Here is a 14,772-nt window from a genome sequence, read left to right as displayed (position 1 = left end):
GTCGAAGCGAAATGCACGGATGCTAAGTGGCCCAAATAGATAGGGGGAATACGTGTGCCCGCCTTATCGTTTCACAGTAGAACGCATTAAAAATTCGGTGTCGTGAACCCTGAACCACATACGAATGCTTAAAAGTTTAAGTTGAGCATATGATGTAAAAAAATTGAGTTTTCAAATTAATTCTATAACAAGTTATTTTCTAATTTTAATGATTTATAATTAGACGAAATCTAAATACTCGATTAAAAAAATTCAAGTTCCATTTCAAGCGTTTCTCTCGTGATGACATTAAAAACTTATTTCAGATTGACTTCGATGGGACGAGAAGACATCTCTGACAACCTGATCAGCGCGTCCATATTCCTTCGCTTCCTATGTCCAGCTATATTGTCTCCCAGCCTTTTTGGAATTACTCACGGTAATTTTGTGTATTTGATTCATTTATTTCTGCAGCAAAAGTCAATCAAGCGACCGATGGGTGGATTCGGTTGCGGTGGCCATCTTCATGTCTCGAGGTGAATGGATGGTATTCAACTTGAAACATTTGATATACGGTAGTCGTCTCAAATGCGTGCCTTACACAAGTTATGCCGTGAACTCGTATGCCTAGTAATAAGTTTCTTTATTGCCTTTGTTCAGGGAAAGCCTAGTCTGTTCTAGTTAGGGAAAGCCTAGTCTGTTCTAGTTTTTTTTATTGCCCGTGTAGGCAGACGAGCATACGGCCCACCTGATGGTAAGTGTTTATCGTCGCTCAAGGACGTCAGCAATGCCAGAGCTAGGCCGCTGACTACTAGTGTAAATGAAGGAATCATTAATTTGTTACTAATAGTTTTTTTTATTTTTTATTGCATAGATGGGTGGACGAGCTCACACCTGGTGTTAAGTGGTTACTGGAGCCCATAGACATCTACAACGTAAATGCGCCACACACCTTGAGATATAAGTTCTGAGGTCTCAGTATAGTTACAACGGCTGCTCCACCCTTCAAACCGAAACGCATTACTGCTTCACGGCCGAAATAGGCGGGGTGGTGGTACCTATCCGTGCGGACTCACAAGAGGTCCTGTCACCAGTCACACTTGTCAGTACTTGTCCTACATGACCACTCTACTCTGACCCACTACTTGACTAAGAGTGAAAAGATTTTCCAGACCATGTCTTGGAGACTGCGTGATATGTCCGAAAAAGCTTAGTGTTCGATCGTGGCAAATAGTGGGGAGCAATCTTGTGATGTGTGTATGATGTGAAATCGTGTACCTAGATCTAAAATACATGGAGGTATCATCAAATTCTTCATTTTTTTTTGTGTTGTAGAATACCCGAACGAGCGCGCGGCACGTAACTTGACGTTGGTCGCGAAGACGCTGCAGACGTTGGCGAACTTCACGCGGTTCCAGGGGAAGGAGGCCTTCATGGAGTTCCTAAACGACTTCCTCGAACAAGAGGCGCCTAATATGAAAGCCTTCCTTAGGACTATTTCCGTAAGTTAATACTAAAATATACGTGCTCGTTCGCTACCATCTGTGCCTGTATTTCGAAGTCTTCCGGAGATATTTTAAATGCGAAATATATTTATTTATATAACGAAACTAAAAAAAATGGACGCCGCGTTTTTTACATTCACTGGGATGGGAACTAAATAAGTTGGTAAACTACGGTAACATATACTACCTATATTTTATGTGGAATTTTTTGGATATAAAGAATATTATTATCACATTTTTATTTATTTTTTTATTGCTTATATGGGTGGACGAACTCACAGACCACCTGGTGTTAAGTGGTTACTGGAGCCCATAGACATTTATAGCGTAACTGCGCCACCCACCTTAGGATATAATTTCTAAGGTCTCAGGAATAGTTGTTACAACGGCTGCCCCATCCTTCAAACCGAAACGTATTTTATATCAATATTTTCATATTATGACAATCTAGATTCACACAGTTTTGACCTTCTTCCACAGTCACGTCCACCAGCGCCCGAGCAGCAGATCCCAACGCAGCCACAGGAAGGCAGCAACAGAAATTCGTCGTCTTCCCAAGGCTCCCTCCCGGGCGAGGGTCCGCGCGGAGACGCCTCCGTGGAGCCTGACCCGGAATGGGCGCCTCACGTCGACTTGGGCAAACAACTGGCAACACTGCACGGGCTGCTCGTTGACAGCTTGCCGAAATTGCCAGCCGCTAAAATTCAGGTTAGCATTTTAGTCATTTGAATTTCAGCGTCAAACTTACTACAACCAATAGAGGTAATTTAAACTAAATTTATAAAACATAATTGGTTCACGAAAAGAATAAATGGAGTTATGGTACATACATGTCCCATTTCAAAAAAGAACATGTGGAAAGGAATGTTTTAAATTTGAAATTATGTATTCATTAAATTATTTATTAAAGTTGTTCTGGTATTTTCAGGAACTGGATCCACTAAATGATATATTAGACGAACTAAGTAAGAGGCTGGTGAACAACGATATTTCGATTACACAGCAAGTCACTGACAACATATTTAGGTAAGTTAAATATAATCTTTTATATTTGGATTTATATTAAATATCTAATTATCTAATCATTAAATATCATACATTTTTAATTACAAACCAACTGGATAAAATAGCTATGTATAAATATGAAAAGTCAAAACAGTTAAATACCATTTTTTGTAAACGGTTTTCTTTTTTTGTGTCATTAAGAAAAAAATAACATCATTAATAACATCAAACAATAGTCTAATTAAATCGAATCTTAATTTATATAAATAAAAATCACGGTATATATATTTATTAATATCCTCTATACATTTCTAAACCATTCACGCATCCGATTGCGATCGAACTTGCTATATTTGTTGTTGGCAACCCAGAGAAAGTTTCTGTTATAGTCTATGGTACACTGAGTGGCGCGTACTCTCACGTAATCAATGTTTCTCATACAATGATCAACAGTTATAATAGAGCAGGACCGAGTTTCACTAGTGCAATATAAGACGTAGCGTGGGTAGGCCTCCCGTAAGGCGGACCGACGACCTATTGAGTTTCGCGGGGTACAGCTGGATGCTGGTGTCGTCTGATAGCGCAGGACCGATATTTGTGGCCTATATCCACAGTGAACGATAAAATAGAGTAGAAAATGTAAGAAATTATTGTTTCAGGTTCAACGACCCAACGTGCAATACCGCAACGTTACCAGCGAACCCAGAGCCGCCGCCGAACGTGCAGCTCACTAACAACTTCGCGCACAGCTCGCCGCTCACGAACAGAAACGGCGTCCAGTTCAACGTGAGCCCTTCGAAGTCGAACGCCGACGAAACGAAGCCCAAAGGACCGTATGTCGCCGTCTCGAAATCGCCGAGCTTCAATTTGCGCTCGGCAACGTTACCGAGAAACGGATACGGAAGTAACACCTCTAACGCGAACGTGAACCCCGATCGATACAGCTCTCAGTACAACAACCAGGAGCATTGCGTCAATTTGAAGGTCGTCCAGATCGGCTTCGGCTCGGATCAGTACGCTAAAGGTATCAGCAACGGCGTCAACGAAAGCCTAGAGAGGAGGATCCAGGAACGGTACAAACCGAACAACTACGCCCAACATTATCATAACGCGAACTACAACACGGAGAGATCGCCCAGCGGTGACAGCATCAACCACAACTACAGCTCCAACGAGAGACCGAACGTCATAAAGGAGACGGCCACTTTAGACGAACTCTCCGATTTGCTGAATTACGCCGACGAAGATCTATCCGAAGATAAACTGATCATGAACAAAAAGAACTTGGCTCAATCTAAAACGAATAACAACATTGTGAACGGAAACAAAACGAACTACGCCAACAACGGCTCGAACGTATCGATCAGCGGCCTCTCCAACGTGGCCAGCTCCGGCTACCAGAGCATCGCCACGTACAGCCAGAGCTCCAGTCCGGTCGAGAACCCGACTCACCAGCATCAGACCTTCGAGAACGGCGGCCAGCCCATGAGCCGGTATTCACAGCTCAACTACCAAAAGCAGAGAGACCGGCAGTACTACGACAGTAAAAACGAAAAGTTCTACCCGAAGAGCCCAGTGCAACAGAAGATCGAATACGACATTCAGAAATACGGGATACAGAACTTCACAACGGCCGACAACAACGCACACGCAAACGCCAACGTCAACGCAAAGATGGCGCCGCTGGTGTTCACTAACCCGGTATACAACATGGAGGACGGCCGTCAATCGCAAGAGAAAAAGACAAACGATAACAGAAACTCAAAGCGTTGCCCTTGCGGCTCGTCCAGTTCATCGATCGATGAGGAGGGCTTGAGCACAGACAACGTGGAAACCAACTCGGAGGAGGGTTCTGCTAACTTCAACGAGGACGGCAGGAACTATGACCAACAGAACCGCAACAATACCCACCGAAAATTAACCAGAGATAATTGTAATTACGAAGATTTATACCAGAGAAGTAATCATAGTCACTCACCGAGAATCAGGGACGACGAGTCGTCGAGCAACTCGCCCAGCCTGCGGAAACACAGCAAGACGCGCATGCCCAGAACCAACCCGATGCTCTCTTATTCCACGAATCAAAACCAGTTGAACCTAAAACATTTCGGGCAAAGAGGAGACTCGTTGTACGAGAGCAAACCTCACCACATCTCGACCGACTCCGGCTACCCGATGAGCAGATCGGAATCGAACGTCGAAGAAGTCAACAAGGAAATGTACAGGTTACAGATATCGAGATCTCAGAAGGCGTTGTTCAATATGGAGAACACGAAAAATTCTCCAGAGAAATATACAATGACGGAAAGTGCAATAACCGAATCGAACTATCCGCTAGATCGGACTTATTCCGGAGCTAAGGTATCCGGCAGCAGGCTGAACGAGGATCTCGAAAGACAGCAAGATTATTATGGGGTTAGAGAACGAAGGGAGTCGCCTTCGCAGGGGATATTCAGTCGCGAGTCTCAGTCGAGCGAGGCGAGCGAGCGGGCGCTGGTCAGAACCGAACGGGAAGTCGCCGGTCGAGAGAAACTGCAGAGACGACTTAGTCTGGAGTCGGCGCGAGAGCTGACCGACAGCTCTGATGAGATCGAGGAGACGTTGTACAGCACCACCGGCCGACGCCGGATGAACAAACATCACAGGACCATTGAACAGGTAAATTGTCTACGGCTATTGATATGAGAGTATAATTAAATAACTGTTTGCACTGTGTGCGTCAGAAGTCATACTTCTTCGTAGTCATTGAGTTATTGACATAGAAATAATACTTATATCTAGACGCGTGACTTCTAAATGTGCTTAAGGAAGTACATCTACTAGAATGTAGAAAAAAATTTTTTTTTATTGCTTAGAAGTGTGGACGAGCTCACAGCCCACCTGGTGTTAAGTGGTTACTGGAACCCATAGACATCTACGACGTAAATGCGCCACACACCTTGAGATATAAGTTCTAAGTATAGTTATTACGACTGCCCCGCCCTTCAAACCAAAACGCATTACTGCTTCACGGCAGAAATAGGCAGAAATAATCATAAAACACTCCGAAACATAATGAACTACGTTTTTTTTTTAAACTTCGTATATTTAAGTTGTATTCATGTACTAATGGCGAATTTAACTTATTTTCAGTATGAACGAGAAATCGAAAGACTGAAATGCTCCGTCGAATTACTACGAGGGAGGTTGGGACCAACCGAACCAGGTCAAGATCACACCGATGCTAAAATGAAGGCTATAATTTCAAGGTTATTGGATTTTAATTTCTTATTTTACTTAATATTATCATTCAAAAAAATATCTGACGATCGACGATTACGAAATCGGACTTTTTTTTATTATTGTGTCTCGCACATTTTGTGCATTTGCCACTTCTAGATCGAACTACTTGCTCTCTTGGAACGCTGTTCTATGTTGCCACTTTCATGAACCTAACTTGAAGATTCGATTTGTGATTAGGAAAATTGATTTTTCAAAAGTTTTTGATTTTTCTTGGATTTACAGTGAAGATTTTTAAAACTCCTTACAGTACTCATAATTTCAGATTTGATTGATCTTCTACACTGTTTATTATTTACTATTATGTATTATTGTGATTTTATATTTATATTCGCTTTTATTTATTCTGAATTAAAAAATATTTTTAAGGTTAATCTGTGTCGAGGAAGAATTGAGGAGGGAACAACGCAAGATGGCCGCCGCACTGTCCCACAAGCAACGAGTGATCGAAGCACAAGAACACCGTATCGCAGCTCTCGACGAGGCCAACACCAGGCTTCTCTCGGCTCTTGTTCACTTACAACAGAGAGCCCCCCACACTCCCACCACACATCCCACACATAACAACTCGCACCCGCCTTCTCACACACAGCACTCTCATCAAGAACTGCAAATATAATTACCTCCTGATCTTTCTCATTACACAACGCTAGCCCTGTTATTACCTAGAAATAGTTCAAGGATAAATTTTTACATCTGGCAATACTGTCCTAAATATTTAAAGTAGTGTGCACTTATCTTTATTAACTTCAAAGCATTTATAATAAGATCGTAACTAATTTCGGACTGGTTGATTCAATTAAATAAATATTTATTTCTTATTAAAAATATATACTTGTTTAAAGTGTACGAAATAAAACACGATCTACCTATTGCTAGCTTACACAGTAAATGGTAATAACAGGGTCGAGTGTAATATATAAAAAAAAAGTTTTTAACTGTTAAACAAAAAAACTGTAAACAAAACGAATTATCAAACTTTGACTAACACATTTAATTGTTGACATTACCCTCATCTATTTAACAGTACAGTGCAAATTTAGTATTTAAATGTAAATGATTTTTTTGTGTCAAAAAATAAATCCATGTTGTATTATGCATTTTACAGTTTCAAAACCTTGTATATCGCGCACAAACTTATATTAAAAATATTAAAACAGTAACTAATATTTCTTATTTAAGTAAAACTTTATGTTACTAATTTCGATGTATTGAGATTACATATATAAATTTTTGACGGACTTCGATCGTACATACGTGTTTCAATTATTATTATAATTTTTTAATTCGATTATGTTTTAATATTCGCCAAACTGTTATCGTTTACGACTTTAACTCGTTCTGTAATTATTTTAGTTATTGTTTCTTTAGTTTTAATTGAAAAAAATGCTTTAAAGTTACAAACGTTCGTTGCATCAGTATTCACAGCTGGGTTCTGTTCGCGTCACGTGTCGACAATTTGTTTTGTTTTTCGTAACAATGATACCAAAGACGATTGAATATCCCTTAGACTTAATATTACAAATAATTTAGTAGCGACAACAGACTAGACATGCCGCTATTCATAAACCAATGTTCTTTTTAAACATAATAAAATTTTGTAATTAATATTAAGTATTGTATAATAATACAATTTGGCTTGTAAGTGTATAACGTTGTAAGAATACTAAATTTATTTTTAATACCCTTGGAGTATTGTGAATTTTTCGGAATCGAGTTTAAAATGTATGAAATATTTTTACCTTTGAGGGTCTTCAATTGATCGCAACTCACACATTCTGCAACCTAGTTGTTATTCAGTGAAATTTTTTAATTTTAAGCCATAACGATGTACAGAATACACGCACAGGTATCTCTGTACTTGTAATATTAAATTATGAATTGTAGTATTGTGTTTCATTTTTTTTTTAATTCCTACCTATTCGCTGGTAGCCTAAGGGTTTTTCGAGCTTCACGCGGACGGCTAGGTGAAATCACAGGCTCAACCTGAAAGAATTTCCTAATACTAGTCCGAGCAAGAACAGTGTTTCGCAGAATCTACCACCGGATCGTGACCCACTGGGAAGATCCGGCGAGAAACTCGGCTGTGCCTCATAGAAAAGTTTATAGCAAAAATTTAAGGAAATTGATTTTATTTAAATTGCTTTGAATTTTCGCGTGGGCGCACAGCCCACCTAATATTAAATAATTAGCCAAACAGTTCGACAACGTCGTCTATGCCCCAGATTCTAAAGATGAAAGTCTTCAATCAGTGCATCCTGCCTGTCGTGACATCCGGATCCAAAATCACGGTTTGGCTGGTACAAAAGTTTTAAGTCGCTATGAAGAGGGCGATGCTTTGAGTTTCTCTGAAGGATCGAATCCAGAATGATGTGATCCGACAGAGAACCAAAGCTATCAACATAGCACAGCGGAATAGTAAGTTGAAGTGGCAACGGGATGGCCGTATTACCAGGACAACCGACCTTAACCTTTGGGGTAAATGTGTTCTTGAGTGGAGACCGCGAATTGGCAAACGTAGTGGAGGATGCCCTCAGGCTTGCTGGACTGACGATCTATGCAGGGTGGTTGACAAATGCTGGGTGAGAAAATCCGAGGATCATGCTCAGTGGCGTGCAATTAGAGAGGCCTATGTCTAGCAGTAGGCTGATGAAGTGATGTGATGAGAAGGGACGCTCAAGTAGTTTTTGGCAAATCAACCAAGCAAAGCAAACAAAGAAATACATTTTTGCTGCATTATAAAAATACATACGGCCCACCTAGTGGTGAGTGGTTACCGTCTCTCATGGACGTGAAGCGAATGGGTGAAGCATTTCATTTCATTCATAAATTATAAGACTAGACTCTTTGTTGCGTTGTGGTAAACGTGTACTACATTTATTGCTTTTGAGATATTTATTAGTCCTTATGTGACAAATTAAAGATTGAATATAACAGAAATATGAAATCGATGCGTCGCTCTTGGCGACTGGGAATGAAAGGGAAATACGTGTTCATAGCGGACGTCGCTCTCTGACACTGACGTTTCGAAATCGAGCAGTCCTCGACACTCTGTGGTCATCCGACGACTAGGCCTAGAGATAACCCAAGTGGAGCTTCGACGACCACTCTGAATTCGGCTAAACGACTTAGCAACTGGTTCGCAGAATGTTCAACAAAGAAGCCTCGGGCCCCTCAATGAGATCAAGGTAGTATCTGAGTAAAGCGTGCAATACAGTGTGCGCTCCAACAAGGGTCGCTTGAGATACTGACGCAGGGAATCCGATTTAAAACTGTAATATAACAGAATAGCTTTATTCAGTAATAAAATATGTTAGTAAAAGTTCTCAGGCTAAAAAAACATCTTCAATCTTTAGCTTCGATACCTGCAGGCACACAACAATACCGTCTACGAGCCAACATATCTTTACGTTCTGCAGCTTCTTTCGAACTGTATGGACGTATCAGTTGTAGGTCTTCAATGCGTTTAAACAAATATGAAAAGTATATTTCGCGAAACTTTTTATCTGGGAATTGAGCCTGACACATCGACGGCCACATGAGATTGGTACCGTAAGCGTGAGACCGATACATTTGTAACTTAAATTTCTCAGTGTATTTGTCGAATTGTTGTTGTAATTCTCGCTTGTGCATCCAATTTGTATTACCACCGAAAATGGCATCTCTCGGAGAAGAAACGTGATCGTATCCTTTCATAGCGAACATACGGAATAGCTGCCAATAGAATTCGCTTTTGCGCAGTGTTTCTGTTATTTGGTATCCCTTTAATGGACCATAAATACGTCTCCTCATCCATTCCTTAAGCTCTGGAACTAGATGTATGTCTGGTAATCTTGCAGCGACATTTACTTTTTTCATCAGCCGCAGAGCGCATTTCAAGTAATCTTCCGGCTTCGGAGATTCACCCAAACATGTAGTAGATGACCTCTTTAACTTTTTCTTCTTTTTATCTTTGATAGCTTTCAAAGTACCGTCATCAACGTGAAGCACGCTATCTGTGTCCCAAAGTTTTTTGAATTCCTTGCGAACGAGGAGTCGTTTTTCATCTAAGTCATAAATTGTGTCATAATTAAAAACGAAAGGCGATTTCCGTGTAGGCTTTTCGAAAAATGGTAATTCTTCAGGTAGAAAAGCTCCCTCGTTACCATAATCATAGTGATGACCGCAATAGCATTTTGTTCTTTTTACATATTGGATCACTGTATCGTGCCATTTCTTAACGCAATCGCAAGGATCAGGTTTCGGTGGTGGTGGTCGCCCGCGGAAACCACAATGTATGTTGACGCATTGACCGCCCATGTATTTGTGTCCACCGTGAATGAGATCCCCTGTTGGAGGCAGCACGGAAACTGTACTAATCACAAAAACTGATTTTCCACGTATGTAACAAACCCCGCTGATCACGTATTGTGTGTTCCACATGCCTGTAGATGGCGCTACGGGTTTTCTTCTTCGGCCACCTTTTCTTTTACCAACCCCACTCATGCCATAGGTCTTTTTAACTTCAGTAACAGATAGTTTTGAGCCCCGAAGCTTACGATGACTAGTACGAGCGACTGTTTTCAAACTGACTGCCGTCACGGATGTGTGAGGCTCAATTCTCATGATTCCAGCAATTTTGTCACAAAACGATCGCGCTAGCCTTTTTTTTGGTGGTGGTGGTGGCGGCGGAGGGGGAGGTAGCTTAGGCACCGGTGGCTCTTCTTCGTAAGGCTCATTGAGATCATTTAAGTTAGGCAAAGGAGGTGGACGCTTCGGCTTCCTTTTAGGAGGCTCATAAAGAACAGCTATCATTTTTTGAAGATACGGTGATTTCAATGGAGGTTCGATTTTAGCCTTCGGCTTATTGACCGGTTTTTTATGACTTGGATCAGGTTTGAATCTTTCACGGAGCAATTGTATGAGGTTATCTAGACCTAAATATAGTATACCAGACAACATGAGCCGGGCATTCAGATTGTAGACAGCTCGTTTCCCATCGATAGGATGGCCGTAAGTCATAAGGAATAGTTGTGCTAGCATCTCTTTTGGATCATTCCGCCCTAAATATACACAGTTCATTAAGTTTATAATGTTTGGACGTGGGTATAAACCTAGCTCTTTCATGACTCTAGCCGTTCTTATGGGACGGCCTTCTAAAATGTCCTGATAAATTGAAAACTCTAAAGTATCTAGAGCACTTCTCTGCGGAACGCTCAAAACCTGATACCAAATTGGTCCAATTGAATCTCTAACTTTCTTGAGCATACGCTTGTCATTCTTTTGTCTTATTTCTTTAAGCTCTTGCATGAATACTTGTCTTTCCTTAGTTTTCCGTGCGTAGATGATCTGGAGCCGCCGGTGGGCGCGTTCCTCATGACTTGTGTCAGGTCCATAGTTTTGATGTACCATTCTCTCGACTGTATTTGGCAATAACGAATAGTAGGAATAAAGAAATAAATAGAAATACTCTTGATAAAACCACAATTTAGAAAAAAATATGCGTAGCAGCCATATTTTGACAATTATGACGTTTTTTTAATGCCACTGACACCTATCATTTCACTATGGCTTCAAGAAATATGAACAAGTGTCTATAAATCTGGCACCAGTCATATCTGCCGTGCAGGCATTTCTAATCAGAAAGAGATCTTCTGTGGAAACGTGACTTTAAAAAATTCGTATCAATACGAACGTGATTTCTATAAATTTTAAATGAGTAACGGTGTCTGAAAATTTCAAAATATTTATTAGCTTCCATCGTGCAGGGTGACGCAGGTCGGCGCGATCAGCTGTGTGAAACTCGGCCGGTCGTAGACCCACGTTTTGGGTTGAACGCCCTCGGTCATCCATCACCTGAATAATTCTACTCATTCATACTCGACGGCGAATCTATCTTAATATTTAACATCTCATGCATTGTTCCGGAAACAATCAATCAAGTGAATCTACCACAAATGTGGATGCAAAACCGATTGACAGCAATGAATTCGTAGCTACTTCCAATTGTTGAATTCCGCTGGTCTAACCTCTACTGATTCTGGTATGAATTTTATTTTATCAAAATCGAGGTAATGAATGGCTAACCGTAATCATATGAATTAGATCTAAGTATCATTCAAAATGATTATAAGTCGACAGCAAACTAGTGTTACCTACTTGTTTTATTTATTTATTGAGACAATTTTAATAAAGATTTATAACGAAGTGTCAGTTTTACTATACCGATGGCATGTCATTAACGTTAATGAACTTCAATTCTGTTAATCGCTTTAGTATGACTAGTTCCAGTAGCATTAATTCAAGCAATCTCACTGTTTGTAGTGCATCAGCCCGCTGAGTTTCTCGCCGGATCTTCTCAGCGGGTCGCGATTCCGATCCGGTAGTAGATTCATTCGCGAAGCAATTGCTCTTGAGTTGCTAGGTCTCCTTCGGAGGCGCTCGGGCAGTTGTTAGCAAATCCCACCCCTCCTAGCTGAGCCTTTGCTCGCCCACCTGTCCTGGTGAAACTGGAAAGGCCTTCGGGCCACCAGTAATCTTTCAATCACAAAAAAAAAGTTCTAACAAAATAAATTCACTGCCAACTCTCTTTTCAACATCTATGCCTTCGTCTAGTTTATTTTTAAATTGTGAATTTCATTATAATTGTGTCTATTTACATGCAAATATTTCCAAGTGACTTTCTTTTCATTAACAACAAACGTGAGATGCTATCTATCGGACGTTGGCGTTAGCTTAGACGCATACAGCAAGAATTTCTGTATTAATTACAAAGAAAAAAAAAAAAAAAAAAAAATACAACTCTGTACCTTTTTTTATCTCTACTTGTCAATTATTTATTTTTGTCAAGTCATTATATTATTTATTATCATTAAATTCGGACTCTATGCAGATTCTAGTACTATTCGAGTACTATTGGAAAATCTATAATTATCATGAAATTGTGGGTTGATATGAAGATATGAAGTTAATTAAATCGTATAGTTAGCCATAACAGTTTTGAATTTGGGCTTATCATAGTTCGACGTTTACTCGTAGGATGTTTTTTTTACGTTTAAATTTTATTTGTAACACTTTAAACAAATGTGTAACGTATTCAACAACTAAGCGTTCTGTACGTAAAATGTTCTGCGGCTATGCGCCAGGACCGAGTCTAGGCGCTCATGAACGTTCACTTTCCACGTGCCAGGAAGTATCCGAAGGCACTTTCACTCCATTCAAGACCAGGTCGCTGTTCCGCCAGAGCTGTAGCTATTCTAAACAATAACCAGGCGCCATTGTCTTTGTTCTCGGCTTCCAATGATATTACGGCTGATGTCAAATCTGTCGTTCTTTAAGCTGTTTTTTAACGCGAACGCGAGTAAGCTTACGTAAGTTACGTAAATTTCCTCGGTTTTTCCGAATCTTATACGTAATTAAAACTGGTTTTTACGTTTTAATCTCGCGTTTATTATTTGCAGCTTTAAAAAAATTGAATTGAATTTAACGATAAAAAAATTGAAAATAAATATAAAGGTAGGTACTTAATGTACTTATGAATAAAATTAAATGCATTTTTATTGATCGATCAACTGATTAAAATTCGGATGAATAACACTAACTTAATTTTTTTGTTGAGAATTGAAAAGGTTTTTATTGAATAATCGGTTCAGCTAATCGATTTACATATTTTTTTGCTGCCAATTTTAAAATACACTAGAACAAATATTAAGTCCCATTGTAATATCGATATCACCTATAAATCGTGTTAAAGAATTAAATATCTTCATATTTAGCTGAAAACCTATTTATTACGTCTTAAATTAGATTAATAATAGACAAACTATTCCTTCTGATTCATCTTCCAATAGATCCACAGCTAAGCACTATCCGAACATAATTGATTTATGTTAAGTATCGTTCGTTTATTTTTAAAAACATCTTACCTTCGGGGACTATAAAAGATTTCAGCCGCTAGTCCTCGGGAGGTCGTTGACCGTGCTCTTATCTCGGGCATGTGTGCGCACGTGTTTGTGTACGGTGCGCCCGAGTTTGTGCTTTGTTTTGTGAATTGCGATATTATGCAACGCTTATGAAGCGGATAACGTTATCGAAATGTTCATCTACACCATGCTCGTATAGAATTTGTTATTTTCGTTCGCTTTTTGAATGCGACGCGTGTTGTCTTATACTAGGGCCAGCGTTAGAAATCTGATTCGTGTGAAGCCGGAATAGCCCCTTAGGCTATGAACGATTAGGTAGGAAAACATAACGCATGTCGTCAGGTTCGCGTGTCGGTTCCTGATCAATTCAAATTTCATTTAAAAGACGAGCCGGTCACCGTCCTCGTCGAACCCGTCGCTTGCGACGAAGGGCTCGACGAGCGAATTAACCCATAGACAGCCCACTGAGTTTCTCGCCGGATCTTCTCAGTGGGTTGCGTTTCCGATCCGGTGGTAGATTCTGCGAAGCACTGCTCTTGCTAGGGTCAGTGTTAGCAACACTCCGGTTTGAGCCCCGTGAGCTCACCTACACACGTTAGGGCGAAGCTGAAATAGCCTCTCAAGGCTATGAGCATAGGTAGGAAAAAAAAGAAAGACGAGGCGGTTTTTTTTACAAATTAGGTGTATTTAAAAAAACACACACACACATTTTAGTCGGGTTATTGATTGTATTTAAATTGAAAAGTTGAACGCACCGCATGATAACGTTGAATAGACTGCCGTTGACGTACTGCGGATCCATACCACAGCGACAAAAATAGATAGAATATATCTTCAGTTTCTAACAATGGTCTATTAACAAGAATCTACAAAATCAACAGGATGAGTTTTCAGCTGTACAAACTCGTGCACTTGTTAACGTTCGCTTTAACATTTGCGATTCGTTTTATGGTTTGCCTTCTTACTGAGTAGTTTTAACTTACGCACTCTGATATTATTTAATTAAATGAAAATGATGCGGTAGACGCTAGTTTACTGGTGGTAAGGCGTATTGTAACCCCACACGGGTATGTACTACCGGCCAGTCTATTTCGATCGCGTAG

At 40.2% G+C, this 14,772-nt stretch overlaps 2 protein-coding genes across 18 annotated transcripts in view; one reads left to right on the top strand and one right to left on the bottom strand.

Moving 5' to 3' along the window:
* Positions 1-7,654, top strand: part of LOC101738176 (ras GTPase-activating protein raskol) — a 202,503-nt gene extending 194,849 nt beyond the window's left edge. For all 17 annotated transcript variants that reach the window (XM_038015935.2, XM_062672447.1, XM_062672445.1 and 14 more), the window contains 7 exons: positions 306-418; positions 1,315-1,481; positions 1,965-2,192; positions 2,413-2,510; positions 3,149-5,147; positions 5,622-5,737; positions 6,138-7,654. In XM_038015935.2, the coding sequence (XP_037871863.1) occupies positions 306-418; positions 1,315-1,481; positions 1,965-2,192; positions 2,413-2,510; positions 3,149-5,147; positions 5,622-5,737; positions 6,138-6,387 (2,971 nt within the window). In that variant the 3' untranslated portion in view covers positions 6,388-7,654. The remainder of the gene's footprint in view (positions 1-305; positions 419-1,314; positions 1,482-1,964; positions 2,193-2,412; positions 2,511-3,148; positions 5,148-5,621; positions 5,738-6,137) is intronic.
* Positions 7,655-9,048: 1,394 nt separating this feature from the next.
* LOC101738448 (uncharacterized) lies at positions 9,049-12,299 on the bottom strand. The gene has a single exon (XM_004928555.5). The coding sequence runs from the start codon at positions 11,157-11,159 to the stop codon at positions 9,114-9,116; it is 2,046 nt and encodes a 681-aa protein (XP_004928612.1). The 5' UTR covers positions 11,160-12,299; the 3' UTR covers positions 9,049-9,113.
* Positions 12,300-14,772: the final 2,473 nt, after the last annotated feature.

The sequence above is a fragment of the Bombyx mori genome, chromosome 15 (assembly GCF_030269925.1).
Source record: "Bombyx mori chromosome 15, ASM3026992v2".
Lineage (NCBI taxonomy): Eukaryota > Metazoa > Arthropoda > Insecta > Lepidoptera > Bombycidae > Bombyx > Bombyx mori.
The sequence above is the reverse complement of the archived record's forward strand: the minus strand, read 5'-3'. Positions and strand labels throughout refer to the sequence as shown.

Coding starts and splice junctions, on each gene's coding strand:
- LOC101738448 (XM_004928555.5), bottom strand. CDS start 11,159: ATGGTACATCAAAACTATGGACCTGACACAAGTCATGAGGAACGCGCC.